The sequence below is a fragment of the Chiloscyllium plagiosum genome, chromosome 9, assembly GCF_004010195.1.
Source record: "Chiloscyllium plagiosum isolate BGI_BamShark_2017 chromosome 9, ASM401019v2, whole genome shotgun sequence".
Taxonomy (NCBI): domain Eukaryota; kingdom Metazoa; phylum Chordata; class Chondrichthyes; order Orectolobiformes; family Hemiscylliidae; genus Chiloscyllium; species Chiloscyllium plagiosum.
The window spans coordinates 65,140,654-65,167,108 of record NC_057718.1 but is presented as its reverse complement, the minus strand read 5'-3'; the positions used below and the strand labels follow the sequence as shown (position 1 = coordinate 65,167,108).

General features: G+C 40.7%; 1 protein-coding gene across 6 annotated transcripts in view; it reads left to right on the top strand.

Annotated features, from left to right (window-relative positions):
- rps6ka2 (ribosomal protein S6 kinase, polypeptide 2) overlaps positions 1-26,455 on the top strand; it is a 426,863-nt gene that overhangs the window by 73,127 nt on the left and 327,281 nt on the right. Inside the window, exon 1 of one of the 6 annotated variants that reach the window (XM_043696120.1) lies at positions 24,359-24,420. The exons of the other annotated variants lie outside the window; for them this stretch is intronic. Coding sequence (XP_043552055.1) covers positions 24,388-24,420 — 33 coding nt within the window. The 5' untranslated portion in view covers positions 24,359-24,387. Of the gene's footprint in view, positions 1-24,358; positions 24,421-26,455 lie in introns of those variants that run through there. 6 annotated transcript variants of the gene reach the window in all.

The window sequence follows — 26,455 nt, the reverse complement described above, 5'->3', positions numbered from 1 at the left end:
GTCTATACCTGACATATGCTTCCTTCTTTTTCTTAACCAAACCCTCAATTCCTTTAGTCATCCAGCATTTCCTATACCTACTAGCCTTCCCTTTCACCCTGACAGAAATATACTTTCTCGGGATTTTTGTTATCTCATTTCTGAAGGCTTCCCATTTTCCAGCCGTCCCTTTCCCTGCGAACATCTGCCTCCAATCAGCTTTTGAAAGTTCTTGCCTAATACTGTGAAAATTGGCTTTTCTCCAATTTAGAAGTGAGATGAAGAGAATTTTTTTTACAGGGTGAGTTGTTAGGATCTGTATTGCACTGATATGGAAGAGTGGCAAAAGTAGATTAAGATGTATTTTTATTAATATGTTTTTTTTTCAAGAAATTAATGAATATCCTACATCAGTTCCAGTCATGACTGTTGTTTTCTGACAGTTTTTTTCTCTGATTAAGTTGTAAAAAAGTTAATGAAAGGTAGATTTGAATACACTTGCAGGCTGCAGCCTGTTCAACAGAAGAATGTGTGCTGTACATTCAGAAGAGAGATGGAGCTGGAGAAAGAAATTGTTCAGCATGTTATGTGCTGTGACAAAGGTGCTAGACCAGCACAAATACAACCTCCATATTGGAAGCTGTCTCATTGCCTGCGTTATAGTAGTGTAATCATATAGCCTTTGACAGCAACGGTACAAATGCGCTGACTCATCTGTTATACACCTTCCATTTTTGGTTTGTCATGACCAATAAATGATAAATGTCTTTTTACTGTATTATTAATTAAAGAAACTGGTAAGCCAATAATCAGGACTCTGACCTTGTGAAACAAAGTGTTCTGTGATAGTTAATTAAAATTGTTGAATTGCTCATCTGGGATTTAAATGACATAATAACATTTTTAAATCATCAGCTATTATTAAACAGTAATGTGAGGAACAGTGCACTGTATCTGTACATTTGCTGCTGTTAATTTGCCTCAAGATGATACAAGGATTCCTTACAAAGGTGGAAACTTGCATATGAAGGTTTGAATGCAGTAGCAATGTCTAATACCTTATGACTAGGATGTTCCCTTTTCCTCTTATAATTGGTTACAATGGTGCTTCCCCGACCTGAACAATGTGGAATTGGTCAGTGATGTTACCTGCCAGTGAGTTGTGAGGTGGCCAAGATAATTGTACATTACTACTGATTTCCTCTATCCTGCAAGGTTGGCCAAGAAGTTCTTACTCTTTTGACCAATTGATAAGAGCAAATATGATATGATGAAATTAGTGCAGTGTCTTTAGTAGATTGAACTGACGATCTGGGACTCACTGTGTTTAGATGCACTCCCTCTGGAAACCTTGCATTGCTGCTGAGAGTGAGATTTGCCTGATGCTTCTCTAAGTCTTTGGACACTGGTGGGTGCATATTGAGCCTTCTTGTGGAGTTATTATTTTATTTCTAATATTTTATTGAAATGGTGTCATGTTGCCAAGGAATAATTTGCTTTATTGCTCTGACGTCTATATGAAGGCATATTGAAAGTCACTTGGAGTTTATTTATGGTCAGGAAGTTGAAAAGGGAACCTGTGATCAGTGTCAACATGCTGCAGATCTTATATCCACGTAGTTCTATCTGTGTAAATGACATCCAAATGCACTGAGAGCTTTCATCACTTCAGCATCTCAACATTAATGATGCCATAGAAATAATCCTCACAAGGGGTCTTTTCAAACTAAAGAGTTGAATTGGTTCTCCCTTTGCATTAAAGAATGTTATTTTACAGATAAAGGCTTCTAACCATGAACATTTGTATTTTGACTTCATTGAACTGTCATGAAGGAGCAGAATATAAGATTCAAAAGAATATCCACAGTATGTTGTCCCGAGTGATTTGGCTGAAAGCATTCAGAGGAACAAACCAGCTGCAGTGTTGCTATAGTAACTGAAACCACCTTGTTGTCAGAGGTTTTATGACATGAATCTTTCAAGATGAGTGACACAGAAAAGTAGAGGGGTGACTGTTGCTGAGCATAGTTTCCACTTGCTCCTTTTTGAAATTAACTCACAATCACTTGATTTTTAGTGAAGACCTACATTACATTTAATTTTGGGTCTTGTCATTCCAGTAAGAGCTCCTTTTGGTGCAGTTACCTCTTTGATGGAAAACTCTTCAATCAATTACAAGTTCAGTTCCTATCAGCAGCTTTAGATGTATTCAAATAAACGGGATCATTGATTTCACAGCATAAGATTATTCTACTTTGGTTGAAAAATTAGTCCCTGACTCATTTCCTCACTTATTCTTCCAGTGAACTATTTTGGGGATCAACCTCACACTTGTCATTTTTACCAGCTTCCAGCAAAATTTAAACTCTTTGGAGCTGAGAGTAGGAATATGTACTATGTGGGAACAGGAGGTGCAGTGAGACAAATCTAAAGTGAGTCTCGTGACCTTGCAGCAATAGAGCAGAGCCAACTACTTCCCAGGTCAGTGAAAGGGGAAGGTCTGATTATGAGAAAAAATGGAAAATTGTTTTGTGCAAATTGGCCTGCAGTCAAGTGCACTTCCTTAAGTTGGTTTTTAGATCATATATCGCTTACCATCATATGTATTTTATTCAATATTGTATGGTAATACAGATAGAAATGGGTGTTAAATCACTTTTCTATTGGTATGTGAATTGAACGCAATAATCATTTGGATAGACCATAGTCAATAATTGCTGTCACATCTAGTCAACAATATCAAAAGCTGTAGCAATTGTTGTGAGTCTGCGATGAAACTCTTCAGTCTATTTAACACTCCAGAATACTGAAGCACCCAAAATTAAGCAGAAAATAACTAAAATGTCATGGATAAATGAGAGGCCCAAGAGGCTTCACATAATTAATCTAAATAGTCCATAAATGTTTGTCCTGAAACTATTCCCACATTGTCTTAGGTATGCTGTACAACCTACTTAAGATAAAGATTAGATAAGCTTCAACATCAAATATTGCAGTGTTGCATGTAAGGCAGCTTCCCTAATGACCATTTCATAATCGCCCTTTTTTATTTCATCATTCATCAGGTGCCCTATCAGTGCCTTATCAGGATTTGAAATTTACCTATTGTTCCCTTTATCACTGTGTTGGGTCAAATATAATTTTTCAACAAAAAGCTAGATACATGTTATTGATTAACAACAGTTTACCCAGGCTCAGTAGTTCCCTCTTTTCATTTGCACTGTTTATGATAAATATATTTGTGGACTGAAGCTTACATTCTTCATATTAATTCATTGTATATAAATGAAAATTTTAGGATATGGCCATTTCACCCACCATATTGAATACATAGAACATAAAAGAACATAGAAGAATACAGCACAGTACAGGCCTTTTGGCCCTCGATGTTGCGCCGATCCAAGCCCACCTAACCTATACTAACCCACTATCCTCCATATACCTATCCAATGCCCGCTTAAATGCCCATAAAGAGGGAGAGTCCACCACTGCTAACCTTACAGCCTGTTTTATACTGTATTTCAATGTCCTTCCTACCGAAGTGCATCACCTCACACTGCTCTGCATTAATCCTCATCTGCCATAAACCTGAAAACTACACCAATGTGTCACTGTCCTGTTGGAGTTCCACACTGTCCATCACAAACATTATAATTCTTCCAGGTTTAGTATCTGCATATTTTGAAATTGTCCTACAGTCACACACCACACAGAAATACCGATTCACTCACTATTGTGAGGAAGTGCACTATTCACACACTCCCTGAGGACAGACTTAAATACTGACACCCACCAGACAAAGCAAGTGAAATGCTGACAAGGTCACCCTGGAGCAAGAGAAATACCGACAGACATTCCATGTCTGTATTAGTTTCTGCGTATTAATGAGTTTCTCACAACTCCTTCGACTTTCGTATCATCCGCAAACTTGCTCACCCAACCTTCTAACCCCTCTTCCAGGTCATTTATAAAAATGACAAACAGCAATGGTCCTAAAACAGATCCTTGCGGAACACCGCTAGTGACGGCACTCCATGAAGGAACTTTGCCATCAACTACTACCCTCTGTCTTCTTCCAGCCAGCCAACTCCTAATCCAAACCTCCAACTCATCCTCAATGCCATACCTCCGTATTTTTTTGCAGTAGTCTACCATGGGGAACCTTATCAAACGCCTTACTAAAATCCATATATACCACATCTACCGCTTTCCCCTCATCAACCTCCTTCGTCACCTTTTCAAAGAATTCAATAAGGTTTGTGAGGCACGACTTGCCCTTCACAAAACCATGCTGACTATCCTTGATTACATTATTCCTATCCAGATGTTCATAAATCCTATCCCTTACAATTCTCTCTAAGACTTTGCCCACAACGGAAGTGAGACTCACCGGCCTATAGTTACTAGGGTTATCCCTACTCCCCTTTTTGAACAAGGGAACCACATTTGCTATCCTCCAGTCTTCTGGGACTACTCCTGTAGACAAAGAGGACATAAAAATCAAGGCCAATGGCTCTGCAATCTCCTCCCTTGCTTCCCAGAGAATCCTAGGATAAATGCCATCAGGCCCAGGGGACTTATCTATTTTCACCTTTTCCAGGATTTCCAACACCTCTTCTCTACATACCTCAAAGCCATCCATTCTACTTATTTGTGACTCAGTATTCACATCGACGACAATGCCCTGTTCCTGAGTAAATACTGAAGAAAAGTATTCATTCAGTGTCTCCCCAATCTCTTCCGCCTCCACACGCAACTTCCCACTACTATCCTTGACTGGACTTATTCCTACCCTAGTCATTCTTTTATTCCTAACATACCTATAGAAAGCCTTAGGGTTTTCCCTAATCCTACCGACTAAGGACCTTTCATGTCCCCTCCTTGCTGCTCTTAGCTCTGCATAGGGACATGCATAGGGACAACACATTTAGAAGGAGTTGAACAATAGAGGATGGATGGAAAACAGGGATTTTAGAGAGCTTTGTGCCCAGACTCTACTGCTTGTGGTGTGTATTTGAGTAAGAATCCAAATAATCTAGAAAAGGGGAAAATACGCAGTGTATTGATTTTTATTGCTGGCTGAGGTATTATTGTCCAAGAGTCCAGATGCACATTTGTTAATTTGTATAGTGACTTAAATATGCAGTGTTTTGAAGTTGAAACTCACTATCTTTGCTTAGCTGGAAATCAAAAATAACTTTCGGGTATTGGGGTATGTTTCTCTAACTGCTCTTTGGGAACCCTTTGGACATTTGGGCAAAAGGTTATTCTTTGTACTGAGTTAATGAGTTCTTGAAAGATATTCAACTTACCTGGTCATCATGCTATAACCAAATGCCTATTTTCCATCATAGCCTATTGATCAGCCTATTGAACTGACTTCTTCCCCTTTCTAATACATGGTTACAGTCAGACGTCAATTTTTTTGTCTTTTTGAAGGCTCTGAGATTTTCTTGATAACCATTTTTGATTTTCAGAGACTACATTTTTGTTGTCAGGCTCTCCTTTGGTCAAAGGATTTAAGATGGAAGTCAAACTATTCTCAACACAGGAATTTACAAATTTACTCTAAACCTCCCTTAAAGGACCAACTTGACTTGCAAATTTTTTTCACACATGTTTATTAAAAAAGATGCTCACACTAGCAATCATTTGTGACATGTCTATAAGTTTGAGAAAAATCAAAGAAAAACTGGATTTCGCTCACAATAATTTTCTCTCTTTACCTCAAGAGAGATTTGTCAATTTTAAGCTCTACTTTCAAAATTATTTTTGGACAAGCATAAAAAAGGATAAAAACCATTTGATTTGATTTTTTTTTGGTTTGCTTATTGTTCCAGCAATAGTATGAAAACAGTTCAGGAGGAGGATTTTAGAAGAAAAAAAACCTTTAAAACAAAATATGTTGGGAAATCATAGAAGTCAACAAAATAATTTGTTCAGTATGATGAATCCTCACCACAGCTTATGATGTTTTGCAAGGCATTTCAGTTTTCAACAAGTCTATTGGGCATTATTAATCAAGTACAAGTTGCACTGGTATGATATGCATTGTTACAAAGATTGTGACAGAGTCAAAATTAGTAGATCCATCATCTTCCAACTACAGCTGTTCTTCTGCCCAAGTCAATATGAATTCAATAGATTGGACAGTACTTAATGCACTCCTCAGCATTAACCTATTCAAAACCTAATACCTTATATACAATAAGCTGCAATTGTTGCTTGATTCCCTCACCATCTATCTGACCCTAAGAGACCTCCTTCTATTGTCAATTCCCTGCTCTTTCTTTCTCTCCCTCTCTCTCTGTCTCTTTCTCTCATACATATATTCACACACACACATGCACACACGTGTACATGGTCAGAAACCCCTTTCTCTTTCTCACCACTGCCCACACCCCCATCCCCACCACAATGTTGCTGCTCAGCTCCTTCTATCACAGCTCGCCTCTTTTTCACCATTGTTGCTCCACCAACCATAGCTCCTGCCTCTGAAGGAGCAACATGAGCAGGCAAGAAGGAGCTTGTCACTAGAAGGAGATAGTAAGGACTGCAGATGCTGGAAGTCAGAGTCGATAAAATGTGGAGCAGGAAAAGCATAACAGGTCAGACAGCATTGGAAGAGCAGGAAAGTCGCTGTTTTGGGTCAAGACTGGGGAAGGGGAAGGGTGCTCAGAAATAAAGAGAGGGAGGGTTGGGTCTGGGGGGAAAGTAGATGTGACAGTGATAGGTAGATGCAGGTAGGGGGTTATTGTATTGGCCAGTGGGAAGGGTGGAGCAGATAAGTAAGAAGAGTTGGATCAATAACATTAGAGGAGAAAGTGAGGTCTGCAGATGCTGGAGATTAGAGCTGGAAATGTGTTGCTGGAAAAGCGCAGCAGGTCAGGCAGCATCCAGGGAATAGGAGAGTCGACGTTTCGGGCATAAGCCCTTCTTCAGGAAGGGCTTATGCCCGAAACGTCGACTCTCCTATTCCCTGGATGCTGCCTCAATAACATTAGAGACAGACTTAGTAATTAGAGCAGCAACTCTTTGTAGATTCTGACTCCAAAGCATATCTGCTGCTGCACCTCCTTTGAAACAAAATGTTTTTCTGCACTTGCATTTCCAAGCTAAATTACATGAAATTTAGGAACTGGATAACAAATTCAAAATGGTTACCTCTGTCTTTACCATTTTGAGGGCTTTTAGATGCATTTTCTGGGCAGACAACTACCTGTTGTCCATTTATTTAGAGCATTAGTTACTGTATGTAATAATAGATTCCAACCGGCACTGGAAATGTAAACTTTTCACTGCTGGTCAAACGTATGGGGCTTTTCAAGATTTTCATGATCTAGTTGCAACAGCAACTTTATTTGTATAACACCTTTTGATTAGCAAAGTGTTCCCTATTGTTCATTGTGTTCTGTTATGACCCTGTTGGGAAAGAAAAGTGTGCTGATGCTCAAGCCTCACTCCTCTCAGGGTTGCTACAAAAGCACACAACGTCCCTGATTTACCTAATTGTTGGAAACAGATCAACAGAAAGTTTTAATCGCAAGAAATATCTATGAACTATCAACATTTAGCTTTAAAACTCTAAGCCCCTTTTAGAACTTCACACACACACACACACACACACACACACAAATACAGTTCAATAGCACCAGACAATAGGTGCATTGAAATGTTCTTATCATGTGCTCAAACTTCTGATTCTTCAATCACCTTTCACCTGGTTTCTTCTCTTTTTCTCAAGAGTACAGCATGATTGGTATATTAACTACAAAGTCTCTTTGTTACTGGTTAAAGGCAACAGCTTACTGGGAGAAAATAACTAGGTACTTTTACTACAAAGAGATAGAGAGAGAGAGAGAAAGACACCACCTTCCCTTCCATTACTCTGAAGGCTTCTCCCTATATGGTGCAAACCCACAACTTGTTCAGATGCCCAGAAACCAATCGTCAGCTTTGGTCATCCACTGGTTACAATTGCACAAACCAATCAGCTACTTGTTGCTGGCCAAATCTCACTCTGCACCCACATCCTGGACCATTCACAATAATCTTCACCCCACTGCTTGTATAAAGCGGCAATGTAAACACCACAATGTAAACACATTAACTTGTTTTCAAGTGAGTAGCAATTCCTTCCACAGTCCTTTTGCCTTTTAGTCCACAATCAAAAATACAGAAAATAAAATGACATGGTAGTGATAATTCACATATGGCTGATTTATTGGTTCTGATAACTATAAACAGAATGAACTGATGTTTAAATATGGTGCTTGTCTGTCTCAATATTTGGTTGGTTGATTTAAGGGGTCCTTCAGTTGGTGGGTTTATTTGGTGAGAGGGAGCTTCTCTGCAGTGGACTGTGGCACAGATGGAAAACTGAAAAGTGTGACATACATATGACTACAAATGGTTGATGGTGATGATGGCAGGTTTTGGGGGCGTTCAAGTTGGTGGAGAGCAAAGATGTTGGAAACTAAGAGAAACCTGAGAGCAAAGTTTACCTGGCATTAGAGAAATTATTTTTAGTTAAGTTGGGATTGATGAGAATAAAAAGAGCAGGAATATTTAGGAAGGGAGCATTAGGCAGGAAATTATAGACTGGTTAGCCTGACCTCTCATCATTGGGAAGAATTGAGAGACAATTATTAAGGATTAGATTGCAGAATACTTGGAAGTCTTGGTAAAATAGGTCTGAGTCACACGGGATCTCAAGAGAAGGTCATGCCTGACAAATCTCTTCGATAATGAGCAAGTTAGACAAAGAAGAGCCAGTGGACATGATCTATTTGTCAAAGATAGCCTTTGGCAAGCTACCACATAGGACGCTGCTAAATTAGATAAGAGCGCATGGTATTTAAGGCAATGTACTGGCATGGATAGAGAATTGGCTGACTGGTAGAAGGCAAAGAATGTGAATAAAGGTTTTTTTTTCAGGATGTTAGCTGATGACAAGTGGAGTTCCGTAGGGGTCAGTACTGGGAATGCAGCTTTCACAGTATTCATTAATGGTCTGGATGAAGGAAATAAAGGCAATGTTACTAAGTTTGTAGATGACACAAAGTTAGGTGGAGGGATAGGTAGTATTGAGGAAGCAGAGCAGTTGCAGAAGAACTTGGACAGGCCAGAAGAGTAGGTAAAGAAATCGTAAATGGAATATAATGTGGGAAAATCTGAGGTCAAAGGTAGTAAGAATAGAGGCATAGTCTATTTTCGAAATGGGAAAAGACTTTGGAAACCTGAAGCACAAGGGTACTTGAGAGTCCTAGTTCAAGTGTTAATGTACAGGTTCATTTATTAGTTAGGAAGAAATGAATGTAAGCATTCATTTCAAGGACTAGAGAAGAACAGCAGAGATATACTGTACTGCTAAGGCTATATAAGGCTCTGGTCATTCTGCATTTGGAATACTGTGAGCAGTTTTGGGGCCCTGTGTCTCAGAGAGGATGTGCTAGCATTGGAAGGGGTCCTCAGGAGTTTCATAAGGATGATCCAGGGAGCAAGGGCTTGTAATAAGCAGAGCAGTTGAGAATTTTGGGTCTGTACTCAATGGAGTTTAGAAGGATGAGGGATGATCTCGCTGAAACTTAGAGAAGACTGAGACACCTGCATAGAGTGGAATGGAGAAGATGATAGGAGAGACTAGAACTGGAGACAAAACCCCAGAGCGAAGGGATAATCCTTTGGAACTGAGATAAGGAATTTCTTCAGTCAGAGGGTGGTGAATCTGTGGAACCGATTGTCGCAGAAGACCGTGGAGGCTAAGTAATGGAGTGTCTTTAAGACTGAGATAGATATGGTATTGATAAGTAAAGGGGTCAAGGGTCACAGGGAGAAGGCAGGAGAACTGGGTTGAGAAACATATCAGCCATGGTCAACTGGCAGACTCGTTGGAACGAATGGTCTAATTCTGCTCCTCTACCTTATGACCTTAATGAGAATGACTAGAGAGAGGTGGAAATGGTTAAGTGTGCCAAAATAGAAGGGAAAATGATTTGATATAACTCAAGACAGTAAGAAATAGAAACAGAAGTAGGCTGTTCAGCCCCACGAGCCACCTCTGTCATTTAATAGGATCATGGCTGATCCAAAACTCCTCATGTCCACTTGTCCTTTTCCCATAGCCCTTGATTTTCCGACTAATCAAGAACCTATCTATCTCTGCCCACACAGCTCTCTGTGGCAAGAATTTCCAAAGATTTACAACTCTCAGAGAAGAATTTTCTTCACAGCTGCATTTTAAATTGGTGTCCCTTTATTTTGAGACTATGCTGTCTCGACCTAGACTCTCCCTTGAGGGGGAACATCCTCTCAGCAATTACTGTCAAGTCCTTTAAGAATTCTATATGTTTCAATGAGATCAACTCTCGTGTTTCTACACTCCAGTGAGTAGAGGCCCAACCGATTTAGCCTTTGCTCATTAAACAATCCCTCCATATCGGGCATCATCCTAGTGAACTTAATGAACTTTAGTCAAAAGTTATTCTTTGTGCTAAAAATGAAGATTTACTACATTTAAATGAAAACATTTTTGAAAAGTTTTGAGGTGAATTAAAAAGAGCATTGATCCAATAGATAAGCACACTGGTAGCGATCGAGACTCTCCAGATGTTTCTACACTGTCCAATTCAATCAAGCATGCATCACATAAATGTAGACTCAAGGTTGCAACAGTTATAATGTTTTGGCTAAGTTTGTATCTGAAGTAAATACTTTGTCATACAACACGAAATAAAAGCAAAAATAGTTCGGATGCTGGAAATCTGAAACAAAAACAGAAAATGTCAGAAAAGCTTAGCAGCTCTAGCAGCATCTGTGAAGAGTGGGAGAGTTCCTGTTTAATGTTGAATGTAACCTCTTAGGAGTTCTGACGTTATTGGAATTATTGGTAGTTAGGAAGCTGTCTTCTTCAATAATAAATGCTGAAATTATAACAGGAAGATTTCAAGAAATACTTGTTTATTTCTTCAATAATACTGAGCTCATCAGATCTAAATGTGTGTTTTCAATTCTGGGGATAAACTGTTCCCAATTAGACAGTCGATTCAAGTTTTAGTTCATAATGATTAAACCATTGGTTTGTAACTATGTTGCTAATATGTGTGATCTTCTGCTGGCGAATCAAACTATGTTTCTCCCCCTCAGCAATCGTTTGTAATAATGAGTTGCTGCATGGTCATTGTTTCTTTATCATGTACTGTAAGCGCTTATTCAGGGAATTGATAGCGTGATACTGGAAACGAGGCAAAATTTTAGACTATAAAGTGCCACTTAGTGCGGTTGTGCGTTCAGTTCCTGCAGAGGTCGAACCCACCTGCATGAATGGTGCACCAAGTTAAAAATCACACAACAACAGGTTAGAGTCCAACAGGTTCATTTGGAAGCACTAGCTTTTGGAGCGCTGCTCCTTCAGCAGGTGGTTGTGGAATATAAGATCGTAAGACACAGAATTTATAGCAAAAGTTTACAGTGTGATGTAACTGAAACTATATATTGATAAAGACCTGGATTGTTTGTTAAGTCTCTCATCTTTTAGAATGACCGTGTTGGTTTCAGTTTTTCCATATGTAAGTTACAGAACTTTTTTAAAGTTACATTCTCAAATGAACTTTAACAATAGATGCCATGTCGGCCCAGATAATGCATTAAAGGTGTGAGGTGCTCTGTGTGAGGCTGTCTGTGCCCCAATGTCAGACTGATTCTATCTAAATAACGGATTTACAGAATCTTACATGGATTCATGCAGTTTTTGAGCAAAATAAAATGTAATTCTGCAAGGACAAATTCACCCCACAAACTTAAATGTGTATGTGTGAGTGGTGCATGTGGGTCTGTGTGTGCAGGGGAAATGAGTATCTGTGAGAGAGTTTGTGGATGTGTATGTGTGTGAGTGTGAGTGTAAAGGGGTATAAGTCTGTGAGAGGGTGCGTGTGAGTCAGGGGGTGTATGTGTGTGTGTATGAGAGAGCGCTTGTGTATGAGAGAGGGTCTGCATGATTGTATGGGTCTGTAGGAATGTGTGTGTGTGTGCGTACAGGAGTGTATGTGTGTCTGTTGGAGTATCTGTGTGTTTGTATAGTGCAGTGGAGTCACCTGTAGTGTGACATGAACTCAAGGTCCCAGCTGAGGTCATCCCCATGGGTACTGAACTTGGCTATCAGCCTCTACTCAGCCATTCTGCATTGTTGCCTGCCCCAAAGTCCACCTTGGAGGATGGTCACCCGAAGGTCCGAGGTCGAATGTCCTGGGCCACTGAAGTGTTCTCTGACTGGGAGGGAACACTCCTGTCTGTTGATTGTTGTACGGTGTCCATTCATCCGTTGCCGTAGCTTCTGCTCGGTCTCGCCAATGTACCATGCCTCAGGGCATCCTTGTCTGCAGCGTATGAGGTAGACAATGGTGGCTGAGTCACATGGGTACCTGCTGTGTACATGGTGGGTGATATCCCCACGTGTAATGGTGGTATCTGTGTCGACACTCTGACACATCTTGCACCGTCTACCTTGACAAGGTTGTATGGTGAAAGTTGGGTAGTTTGCTGGGAATCTTTAACTGGGAAGTTTACACTCTCTTTATTTCAGTTCGATATGGCTTAATGTACATCCTTAGAATGTGAATCCCCAGTCATTGGGAACATCCTTCTTGTTTTTCGTCTGCTTAGTCCTCTTAGGATCTACGTTTCTATGAGACTCCCCCTCATCATTCTAAACTCCAGTAAATGACCAGAGATGTCATTAGATTAGATTCCCTACAGTGTGGAAACAGACCCTTTGGCCCAACCAGTCCACATCGACCCTCCAAAGAGCAACCCACCCAGACCGATTTCCCTCTGATTAATGCACCTAACACTATGGGCAATTTAGCACGGCCAATTCACCTGACCTGCACATCTTTGGATTTTGGGAGGAAATGGAGCATGCGGAGGAAGCCCACGCAGACACGGGGAGAATGTGCAAACTCCACACAGACAGTCACCCAAGGCTGGAATTGAACTTGGGACCCTGCTGCTGTGAGGCAGAAGTGCTAACCACTGAGCCACCGTGCCGCCCCATGGTCAGCTTATGTCCCACTTGACCTGTAAGGGAGGAGGCCGCAGCAAACACTGAGTGTAGGGCTTTTAAAAGGGAAAGAACATTGGTTACAGCTCATAGGCATATAAGCTGCCTACTCCCTGGTCAACCCACAGCATTGACACCCTCTGTCTGTTGTATCTCCTTGACATAGCCACTGCTGGACAATGCTTTGATAGCTACATCTTTGTGCATAGATGGAGCCAAATGTGAAGGATGTTGAATGAGGAGGGACAAAGATTGCCTCTGTTTCCCCAGCTTCCAGATTGTGCAGTAGGTTCTCAGCACAGACCTCCAACCATGGAGCCTTGTTTACAGTCACAAAGTGATGCCAGATGATGTGAAGATATGTTTAGAGCTAACACAGAGAGACTCACTTGTGTCCCTTAAGTTAACATCAGGAGCATTTATGCAGAAACTAAGTGACAAACAAGTCTTTTTCATCTATGCCACCAAAGTGCCCTCTATACACTCTCCAACATCCCAGTGTAGTCCTTGATGGAATTCCATAATCAGGGTGGAATGGAGCCTATTTGGTGGGGTGACCTAGGAGTGGAGTGATGAGACTGTCAGACATGTCAAGGATGTTTTTGCCAGAGGCAAAGTTGACCTCCTCACCTTGAGCTTCCAAGGGTTGGAGGAGGCTGGGAGGGTAGAGATGGAGGATCCAGCCATCTCTTGCAGTTCCTGAGTGGAAAATGCAGAGAGGCCTGTGTGGTTCCATCGCTAGCTGGATGACTCTCGGTACCACCGTCTCTCCTTTTGAGGAGGGGTTATCAGAACCAGCCTGCAATCAGAGATATCCCTCCACCCACTCTCCGCTTGCCCTTGCTTTGCCATGCCTTCAGTCCTGGGGACTAATGGCTGGGGCAATGGAATGCAGGTGTCTGTGCCTCTCAGCAGACCCTGATGATGCTGGATCTGTTCTCCATGGCAGCTGCCAATCTGTCCATTAAGGAGGACAGATGGTTATTGCAATGCTGCAGCTTCTGGGTAATGAGAGCCATTGTGTCCCACACACCTGTCTGCCATTGCTGCTCCACCTTGTGCATGAGGATGAAGCCCCTAATTGCTGACACCAAAGGATCCTGTCCTGCCTGGGGTTGAGCCGGTGCCTAGTCTCCGGCTGTCCTCTGAGTGCCAGTCACTTGAATATTTCTTCTTTGGCTAGATATAGAGCTGCCTCTGACCAGCTTGTGTACCCACACTCCCTGTCTACGGTTTCTCCCGGATTGGTTGAGGGTACAGGAGGCAGTTTATTTGATGATTCCTCTCAAGCTTCAGTACTCTTATTCTTGTAAGGGCACTTCTGGACGAACTGAGCACAAAGATTGTTGGGAGGCTTAGTGGAATGCATAAGAGAGAAGAGAGAGACAGTGACAGTCAGTAGTTAGAAATGGCGTGCAGTGATTAACACCACTGTCATTCACAAAATGAGAGTTGCTGCAGAATGAAGAGTGGGCCATGGATGCTTTGGCATCCATCTAAGAGCAGTCCTGTTCATCCCCTTTTGTAGGGAGCGAGGACACAGATGTTTGGCACTCCTCCACCTGTACAGGCTCACTCTCTCTACCTCATTGTGGACTGTTTTCCCCTATAATGAGAAAAAAAGTGTGAGAATGAGCTGAATGTTAGCATTCCTGTGAAAACTAATGCAGTTTATCAGATGATGTGTCTGTGGAGCAGAATGTAGATGAGGAATAGATCATTGGGAGGCATCAGAGAAAATGGAGTAGGAGAGGAGAAGCCATTGAAAGTGGTCCTATGGTGAGGATGAATAAATAAGAATAGAGTCAAGCAGGTTTACTCCCAGACAACTAAAAGGTAGTGGGAGAGAAGATGAGGTCAATTCTGCCAAATGGCAGTCAGCTCGAGAATGTTGAAATGGAGAGTGTACCCTTGTCACAGTAATATAGGATGTACTTTGTGACTTCCATAAGGGTATGTTTAGCATTGAGGCAGATTTGACATTCAAACAGGGAGTTCGAGATGGAGCATGGCAAACACATTTGGAACCAATAATGCTTTCTAAAAAGCTGAGGGGAAATATTTAAATATGGTTACAATGATAACAGAAATAACTTCAAAAGGTGTGCTTCATAATGCCACCGACTTGCCCTTACCTGTTATTTTAGTTGATTTTTTATTTTGTATTCTATATTGCAGGAAGGTTAAGATGGAAACAGAGCACCCTCTACAGGACATTTGGGAAATGAGTGAACAATGTAACAGATAGGAGCAGGAGTAGGCCATTTACATACATAAGACATAAGAACTAAGAACAGGAGTAGGCCATCTGGCCCTTCACACCTGTTCCGCCATTCAATATCATCATGGCTGACCTTTTCATGGACTCAGCTACACTTACCCATGCTCTCACCGTACCCCTTATTTCCTTTATTGTTCAAAAACAAATCTACCTTAGCTTTAAAAATATTAACTGAAGAGATGTCAATGACTTCCCTGGGCAAGGAATTCCATCGATTCATAACCCTCTGGGTGAAGAAGTTCCTGCTCAGTCAGTCCTAAAACTGCTCCGTCTAATCTTGAGGCTATGCCCTCTTGTCCTAGTTGCACCTGCCAGTGGGAACCTGTCTATTTCTAGCTTATCGATTCCCTTCATAATTTTACATGTTTCCATAAGATCCCCCCTCATTCTTCTGACTTCCAATGAATATAATCCCAGTCTACTCAGTCTCTCCTCATAAGTCAATTCCCTCAACTCCAGAATCAACCTAGTGAACTTCTTCTGCGCCTCCTCCAGTGTCAGTACATCCTTTCTCAAGTAAGGAGACAAAACTGCGCACAGTACTCCAGGTATGGCCTCACCAGCATCTTGTACAGCTGCAACATAACCATCTTGCTTTTAAACTCAATCCCTCAAAGACTATTTGCCTTCCTAATTACTTGTTGTGCCTGCAGACCAATCATCTGTGATCCATGCACAAGAGCACCCAGGTCCCTCTGCATAACAGCATGCTGCAAGTAAAAATCCTTTTTTTATTGCTCCTACCAAAATGGATGGCTTCTCATTTATTAACATTGTATTCCATCTGCCAGACCTTTGCCCACTCACTCAATGTATCTATGTTCCTTTGCAAAGTTTCATAGTTCTCTGCACACTTTGTTCTGCACCCCTCTTAGTGTCATCCACAAACTTTGACACACTACACGTGGTCTCCAACTCCTTGTCATCTACATATCTTGTGAATAATTATGGTCCCAACACTGATCCCTGAGGCACATCGCTAATCACTGATTGCCAGACAGAATAACACTCATTTATTGCCATGTTTTGGCTTCGACCACATTCCGTGGTAGTGAATTCCACAGGCTCACCACTATCTGGTGAAGAAATTTCTCCTTGTCTCAGACTTTAAAAACTTTACCTCGTGCTTAAACAATGCGTTTTGAATTCCTCCATCATCTGGAACACTTGTCTTCTCCTGTTTGATTTTTATAGGTTTCTATGAGATTTCCCCCTCATTCTTCTAAACTCCAGTGAACACGATCCTAACCAACTTCATCTCTCCTTGTACATCAGTCAGCCGTCCCATGATTCAGTCTGGTAAACCCTTACTGCACACCCTCGATAGCAAGAAAATCCTTCTTCAGATAAGGAAACCAAAACTGAATCAATTCTGTATAAGTAAAGAAACAGTGTTGGAAAAATTGAGGGGATTGAAGGCTGATAAATCCATCAGAGCTGATAACCTATATCCCAGAGTTCTTAAGGAAGTAGTCCTAGCAACAATGGAGGCCAATATTCCAGGTCTCACTAATGCCCTATATAAATTGCAGTGAGACATCCTGGTTCCTGCAATCCTCTTGGCTTTGAATGCCAAAATAGAATTTTCCTTCTTTAGTGTCTGCTGCAATAGTACGTTTACTCTCAGTGATTGGTGCAGGTCTCATTGAACATTCCCCTCTCTCAATTTACAGTCAAATAATAATCTGCCTTCCTACTTTTGCTACCAAAGTGGATAACCTCATATTTATCCACATTTCACTGTGACGGTCATTCATTTGATCACTCTCTCAACCTGCATCGATCACATTGCAACTTTGCTGCATTCTCCTCATAGTTCACCCTTCCACCCAGATTTTGTCTCATCTGCAGATTTTGAGATATTTCACTTAATTCCCTCATCTAAATCATGAATATATATTGTAAATATCTGGAGTTCTAGTACTAATCCCGACAGCAATCGTCACAGCCTGCTGTTGATAAAAAGACCCATTTATTCCTGCTTTTTATTTCCTGTCTGCTAACTAATTTTCTATCCATCTAAATACAATCACATGTGCTTTAATTTTACACATTAATCTATTTTGTGGGACTTTGTCAAAAGCTTTCTGAAAATCCAAATAAACCACATTTGTCTCCCCAATTTGACCTCTACTAGTTACATCATTGAACAATTCCAGTAAATAAGTCAAGCATGCTGACTCTAATTTGATTCTTCTATTGTTTTCTAAGTGCTCTGTGATAAAATCTTTGATAATGCACTCTAGCATCTTCTGCACTTCCAATGTCAGACTCACTGGTCTATAATTCCCAGTTTTCTCCCAACACCGTTTTTAATTAGTGCCGTTACATTAACTACCCTCTGGTCTGTAAGAACTGTTCTAGTATCTAAAAGAATTTTGGAAGATGATCACAACTGCTTCCACTATTTCTGGGATTACTTCCATAAGAACTCTGGGATATAGGTTATCAGCTCTGGTGGATTTATCAGCGTTCAAGCCCATCAATTTTTCCAACACTTTTTTTACTAATACAGAATTGATTCACTTCCGCCTTGTCACTAAATCCTCTCATTTCTTATTCATGCTTTCCTTTGTGAGGACAGAAGTTAAGTATGAATTTAGTTTGTCAGTCATTTCTTTGTTTGCCATTATAAATTCCCCTATTTCTGACTATAAGGGACCTACATCACTTTTCATCAATCTTTTTCACTTTATATACTTATAGAAACGTTTACAGTCAGCTCTTAGATTCCTGCAAACTTACTGATAGTCTATTTTTCCCTTCTTCGTTAATCCATTGGTCCTCCTTTGTTGACTTCCTAATCCTCAGGTCTCTTGTTTTCTCTTGTCAATTTGTATGCCTCTGCTTTGCATTTAATACTATCTCTAAGTTCCCTCATAAGCCATGGTTTGATCACTGTTCCCACTAGCCTTGGTTGACTGCAACTCCAACAAGATTGACATCATATCAACCAACTTAAGTACTCAATCAAACATTGACAGATCATGCCTGTGGTGTAAGACACCAATAAAATGCATTGCAGCAACTCATCAAGGCTTCTTTGGTAGCACTTTCCCAATTGGCAATTTCGACCATAAGGGACAAGAGCAGCAGAAGCAGGGAATGCCATTATGTTCCCTTTCAGCTCAAACATCATCCTGGCTTGGAAATATATCACCAATGTTCCTTCACTGTTGCAGGTTAAACTCCTGAAACTCTCTTCAAGACACGAGTATGGAAATATTTTCACTGCATAGACATTAGGAGTTAAACAATATGGCTCACCACCACTTTCATAACGGCAGTTAGGGATAAATGATAAATTCTGTACCAGCCAGCACAAGGCATCCTGTAAACTTTTAAAAGGAAGATCCAGACTATTCATATTCAGTACCTCTATCAATTTCCTTCTTTAGTCCTGTAATTAGTGTCACTATTTCTTTTTAATTATTCACATGTTTCTAAAATACTTCTGAGATCATTATTTTAGAATTGTAAAAATGTTGCCTGGAATGGAGAGTTTTTTGATTGAAGGAAGATTTGTTAGCTGCAATAGAGTGTGTGTAAGAAGGCAATAGGATATGTTGAATGTGAATGTTGGCAATTGATGGGGGTGTGAGGAGATGCCTGGAGGGAAATGAATGAGTAGTTGAGTGATTCTGTAAGGCATGTTGGTCAGAGGAGTAGTTGCAGGAGAAGTCAGAAAGTGACAGATGCCACCTAAAAGTCATATTCACTGTTCCTTCCTGACCTACTGGGGTCATTAAACATTCTTTAGATTTTTTACTGGGTAGGGGAGGTTAGTTCAGTTGGCTAGATGACTATAGTGCAGTGCAAAATAATCACTGTACTAGCTGTGGCCGTTTTTCAAAATCTGCCTCCTTGCTTTACCCCATGCTTGTGAAGCGGTTACCCTCAAGCTAGATATAACTAATTGCCATTCTCTAATGGAGGGAGATGCCTGTGATACCTCGTGGACTATGTCTCTATATCAATCTTGTGTGAGGTCCTGGCTACCTCATCCTTATTATTGATGACTTCTGCAAAGGTCAGCCAAGTCCTTTTAACTTTGAGTGGTTGACCTTTTCCTTTTTGAGGAAACAGGCCTCACTTGTGGTCCTCATTACTTCCAGCATAACTTCCAGGATATAGTCAGAGCATTTAGGCTAGCAAACCTGAGCAGCCTTCTCATGTTTTCCTTCTGTTTATTTGTGATGTGGAGGTGCTGGTGTTGGACTGGGGTGGACAAAGTCAGAAGTCACACAATACCAGGTTATAGTCCAACAGGTTTATTTGAAATCACAAGCTTTCAGAGCACTGCTCCTTCTCAAGGTGAAGTGGAGGGAAATACACAGGCACAGAATTTATAGGTGGAGAGATAATTGCAAGATAACTCCAGATAATTTAGAGTGTCAAAAGATTGTACAAATGATGTGAGTGGAATGTGGACAGGCTGAATAACAAGTCTTTGCAGGTGATCAAAAGTGTCAAATGGTGTGAGTAAAATGTCAACAGCTGAATAGCAAGTGAAGGGATGACGTATGGTTCACTTAATCAAAGCAGAGAGATAATTACAACAAATCAAAAATAAGATGGTGTGCTTTCCTTCACTTCACCTGATGTTGGAACAACGCTCCAAAAGCTAATGATTCAAATAAACATGTTGGACTCTCAACTGGTATTGTGTGACTTATGATTTCTATTTATTTGCCTCCTATAAGCCTCAGATACAAGGTTTGTTTGAAGAAGATTATGGAAAAGCAAAGGCAAGGCCATGAAAGGATTTAAACCCAGTGATGAAAATATTATTTTAAGGCACTGCAGAATCCAGGTGCCAAGTGGAGGATTAATGATGTGAAATAGGATATCACGTCAGAGCTTTGGATGCATCCACATTTATTTTAAGGCTGAAGAACAGCTAAGAGCACATTGAAATAGTTGAATCTGAGAGTGATAACAAAAGATTAGGAGTAAGTAGTGCAGTTCATTTGAAGCAGGAGCCTGTTTATTCTTGTTTAAGAAAGATTGAGCTGTACACTTCACTCAGCAAACAAGGACATTTCACAAACAAAAGGTGCAGCTTTTAGAAATGGTCCATGAGAGTTATATGATAGAGTGCTGCAGGCTTCATCCAATGGAAATGCTTCCTCAATAGTAAAACATTAGTATGGGTTTCTTTGTAGCGGCCACTGTGGGATTAAAGGCTCACGAAAATCTGGTTCTGCTTAGAATGAAGTGTTAAAAGCTTTCAGTCCATTAATTCTGTGCAGACCTAAATTAATACTGTTGATCAGTAAACAATCCTTCATTGAAGTTTACACCGTAGGACAAAATTGGTGTCCTGAATGAAACTGGTGTTCGCATCCTGAGCCAAATGTGCATTTGTCCTGGATTAAATAATAGTAATTTTCACTCACTGGCTTAGATATCTATGGGCTGGATTATGGGCACCAAGGCCAGTACCTTGTATTCGAGTATTTCCTGACGCACCACGTCTGTCTTGTATAAAGTATCCTGAAATAGAGTAAGTTTAACTCTTGGCTTGTGAGGCCTGAAATGGAGCCAGACATGCCAATCCTGGAAGTGGAGCATAGATACCGAGTGCTGATTAGGGTTCAATAGAAGGTCCACCTCATTTATCTTAGATTTTATCACCATTACTTTAGAAGTTGCTTGGCCCTACTATCTTCACCCCTCATGACCTCTCAACTGTCACTCCTATGTTCTCTCCTAGCCCCATGTCAATTTAGTTGCCATCTACTCCCATGCTCCTCATAATGTCTGTGCCATCTCCATAGCCACTCAGTATCCCCATAGGCAGACCTCAGCCACCATGAGAAGGTTAAAAAAAATGTTTTTAATAAACTCAAGTAGCTCTCATTCCTATAATTTGGTAGTGAAAAAAAATCACAAAAACCATTCAGAGCTTTTAAACCTTCTCAAGTGCTTAATTTCTTATAAAAACAAACATATATTTCACTAAGTACGTTAAAAGAACCAAATCTTTACTAACGTCTTTAAGTTGTCAATCAAACTTTGAACTTGGAATCTCCTGATGGGATAATTGTAGTTTATGAAACTTAATGAAGCAATTTGTGACGCGTACATTGTGGATTAAGGCCTTTGCAATACCCAAAGTGGAGACTGTTTCAATTCTCAATTACTTTTAAATGGACCATCAAAAATATGATATGCCTCAATATGTGAAAAATACCCAGCTTATACCACCACCAGTAGAAATGGTTTCAGATGTAAATTGGATATAATTTCTGTATCTGGGCCCTGCCTGCCATTTTTAAAGGTATGTAGAATCTTCCTGATTTTGTGAAAATTTGGACGGTGTATCTGATTCCATGATGCAAAAAACTGGTGGGACATATTCACATTCCATCCAATTTAATCGATCTCAGGACTAACAAATTATTCATTTCAATGATATCAGTGCTTGCTTAGCAGGGAGGAATGAAAATCCTGTGGCATTAGCATTGAACAGAATGGTTCCAGGAATGTGACGAATATGAGGAATGTTTGAGGTCTCTGGGTCCCTACTCGATGGAGTGTAGAAGGATAAGGGGGAATCTAATTGAAACTTACAGAATATTGAATGGACTGGACAGAGTGGATGTTGGAAAGATGTTTCCATTGGTAGGAGAGACTAGGACCTGAGGGCACAGCCTCAGAGTAAAGGGAAGACCTTTTAGAATGGAGAAAGGGATAAACATCTGCAGCTAGAGAATGGTGAAGCTGTGGAATTCACTGCTACAGAAGGCTGTGGAGGCCAGGTCATTGAATGTATTTAAGACTGAGATACATAGATTGTTGAATATCAAGGGGATCAAAGGTTATAGGGAGAAGTTGGGAGAATGGGGATGAGAAACTTATCAACCATAATTGAATAGCGTAGCAGACTCGATGGACTGAATGGCCTAATTTCTACTCCTATGTCTTATAAATTAAAGGAGTTCATGTGAGGGGGTGAAGAAGTCTCAAAGGAAGGTTGCAGGCACCACAGTGGATGAAGAAACCACTTTAAGAGGTTGAGTGTCTACAGTGGCCCCTTTAAGAACAAATGGTAATGATGTTGATGTGCAAGGTTTCAAAGACAGCATGTGCTTAGCATACACTGCTCACAATGGAATTTTGTGTTGAGATCCTACTGATGTTATGGTACCTTGATGTAGATATTTGAGTGAAGCACCTGTTTTCTTTAGATGGGTACTGAAGCCACCTGTGCCTTGACCTCAATCAAAATAGCGGTAAGGCATTTGGCAACTGGAAGATCTGGTAAGTTATGCCCTTCCACCTCTTAATAAACCACTACCGTCTCCTTAACCAAAAAAAAGGAATAAAGTTCAGCACACTTTTAAAAAAAATGCCTAGCCACTTATAAGTTGCTTGCCATTGAGGACAGGATGGCATCAGTTGTCCACATGACTAAAGCTATTAAGATTCCTGGGTAGATGATGGTATAGTGGTAATGTCATTGAACCAGTGATTTACACACCCTTGGGTTCAATATTTACTATTGCAGCTAGTAAAATTTACATCCAAGTAACTCATAAGTTCAAATAATTTATTTAAAGAATTCTAGAATTGAAAGCTGCTGTCAGTAATAGTGATATGAAGCTAGCTTCGATTGTCACAAAATCCATCTGGTTCACAGATGTCTTTTTGGGAAGGGTATCTGCCATTCTTAATTGGTCAGGCTGACAGGTAACATTAATGTGGTTGACTCTTAACTGCCCTCTGAAATCTGGCTAGTGAGCTATGTAGTTGGTATCAGAGCATCGCAGAAAAGTCAAAAAGGAATAAAAGTGAAGGAGCATATTATTTGAACACTGCAAATAATAACGGCATATAAGTGTATTGACACTGAAGTCCTCTGTAATAATGTTTGGGGACTTGTAACAAATTTGAAAGAGCTGTCATATTCATGCTTGTAGAATAATACCTTACAGACAATGGCCTAGATATGACCACAGCATCCTTGTGTATGTCTAACAGATGTGGTAGCACAATGGTATACAGCCAGGAGACTGTTGCACTGGGAGTCCTCCACTTTGTATCTGAACCCCATGAATCCTCATGGATCAGGCCAAACAAGGATAAGAAAACTTTCTGCTAATTATGACTTATCACCTGTTGCTCCACCCCTTACTACTTTACAAGTGATGAATCATTGTTCCTCGCCTCTGTGTACTCCTTTGAAGAAACACTGACAATAGCCAAGACACAGAATATACTCTGGGAGGGGGACTTCAATGCCAATCATTCACCTGACCGACATTGAAGCTCACAGTGCCCTCCTCAAAGCATGGCTCACCAAATCTGAGTGTCTGAGACCTAAAGAAATACCCCTTTCTTCTGTCCCAGAGCAATTTAAATTTTTAAAAGAACATACTTGTTTTCCATCCCTCTTCATATAACCAGATCATCCAATTCAGTTGAAGGCTATGTCAGGATGCAGTAAAACAGGCCAGGAGATTGAAGAGTCTAAATAAAATGTTTCAATCATTGTCGTCAGAATTAATTTCATAAACATGTAATAAGTATTTCGCATTTACTTCCTCTTACTCCTATGTGATGTAATCACTATGGCTTCATCTAAACTGGAGGCAGGCTGCTTGACCTCCTGCTCTGTGACTTGTGGCTTTAGAACTTGTGTGGTTCTTGCAAAGATTGCCCCAGTTGCTTCTGGGTAAATGCTGACCTGGCGACTGTGCAGGAAGCAGCAAATGGAGATCCTTTGGGAGGGAGATGAACAAGGGATGAGAAATAAGGGTATCATTGTGTATCCTTTCTCAATTTTCCCTCTCATAAACATCAGGTAAAGTTGGAGATAGAACATACAGCCCATTGGTCAAGACCATTACACACTTATTTCCTGCCAATTCTATTTCTCCATCAGAATGGTCTCTCTTTCAAAGGTATATTGGCATAAATGCCCTAGAAATCTTTGCCCTCATGGTCGAGACGGACTTTTCCAATCTCTCCCCAGGGTGTTCACATTCTCTGCAATATCCACACTTGTTTACTTTGGTTGGCTGGCTGGTATCTTCTTCCTGTCCTAAGGAAAAAACAACTCCTTATGGTCCTCACTACCTCCAACTTGACCTCTCAGGTAAGAGTATCAAGCGATATGGATGAAAAGTGGTGAAATGAGGTTGTGATACTAATCAACCATCTAATTAAATGGGCAGAAAAAACTCAAGAGGCTGAGTAGCTTTCACAGCACAATGATTTTACCTCAGTAGCTTCTTCTGTTCATACATTTTAGTATTCAGATTTTAATACAAATGCCGACACAATAGGAAATTGTAATATTCATTTGTAGCATCAATACTTTGCAGCTTTAATATCCTGAGCCTGTTAGCTGTCTTGCTCCCATTTCTGTACTGCTTCCCTTTGTATTTTCCTTCCATTCTCTCCTGAAATTGTAGACCTGTGGTTGAGGCACTGCAGACATCAGTGGCCTCCCAAAGCCCAAGCCAAATTCTTAATCCGCATGTTTGACCTGTCATTCTCCATGGCAGAGGAGATGTTTTCCTTGCTTTACGGAAACATGTTTTCATGCATACATACTCAAACTCAAAACTTTTTACCCGTTTCTCAACACATGTGCGATATGACAAAAGTCAGACAATTACTCAGGAATCAAGGCATCTTGCTCGACAGTGACAACTGCAATCTGTCAGATAAATATGAACACAATTTCTAAAACGTGATGTCTCATGTGGAGATGTAATTCGATCCTCCTATTAATGTTGTCAATCAACGAACTGAGCAGAAGATTAACTGGCTTGTCTTTCCCGCTGCCTGTAAACTCTGGAATACTGACCAGTGCTGCAAGGTGACAGGTCATTACTTTCAACCCATCTGAGCATTTTAATTGTCACTCTGGCCCAACAATTTCACCTAGTTCCATTTTTTCTTCCCACTTAAATCTCCTTTATTCTTTACTTCATCTTGAATCCTTTCTGCTGTCATCATGCCTCTTTTCATTTCTACTGCACTACTCTTTTCATAGGGAGGAGGAGTAGGGCTCCTCTCATTTATCTCTCCACCCTTCAGGCACTCTGTCCGTATTCCTGATGAAGGGCTTTTGCCCGAAATGTCGATTTTAGTGCTTCTCGGTTGCTGCCTGAACTGCTGTGCTTTTCCAGCATCACCCTAATCTAGATTCTGGTTTCCAGCATCTGCAGTCATTGTTTTTACCTCGGAGGAGTAGGGCTTCTGAGCCCTGGCCAGTCTGCTCCATATACTTTTCTTTTCATTTCTTTTTTTCCCTCTTCACTTGTTTTTTTTTTTATTTTACTTACCTCTTGTGAAGAGCTTGATCACAGCAGCAAGTGAGCCAAGCAACAAGAACTTGACTAGGCCAAATTGAGTGGACCTGTCTCAACGGCATTGGAGGTGAATTTGGGTTGCTAGCAGCTTCTACATTGTCAAGTTGGTCCTCGTACCAACTCATGGTTGCTGTGACAGAGGTTCCTGACAGTTTCTATGTCCAGCGTGGGTTCAAGGAGATGGTGGCACAGGCAGTTTTGGGCCCAGTATGAGACCCAGCAGCATCAGCAGTGGCTGCATTATTAAGGTGGGCCTAAAGCAAAGTCATGCAGTGGTGAAGTCATGTTTGGGCCAATACAGTACTGGCAGCAATGGTGGCATCTGCACTGGCGAGGTTCATCAAGAACTCATAGTGGCGAGGGTGTCACTGGAGGCAAGATGGCAAATAAAAGTAGCAATTTTCATTCCAATGGTGATAGTGCAGTGAAGGAAACTCATGCCTGGCCACCAAACCCATGGTCCATGATGGAATACTGTAAAGATTAACATTTTTTCTTTATTCCTTCATTTTTCTGCCTTTATATTTTACATTTTGGTGTATTTTACTGTGCCGCCAGAGAGTGATGACACTATACAAAACTTTCACTGTATTTTGTAATAAGATACATGTAACAATAAATCAAATCAAATCAAATCAAGTAAGGAAAAACAATGACTGCTGATGCAGGAAACCAGATTCTAGATTAGAGTCTTGCTAAAAAAGCACAGCAGTTCAGGCAGCATCCGAGGCGCAGGAAAATCGATGTTTCGGGCAAAAGCCCTTAATCAGGAATACAGGCAGAGTGCCTGCAGGGTGGAGAGATAAATGA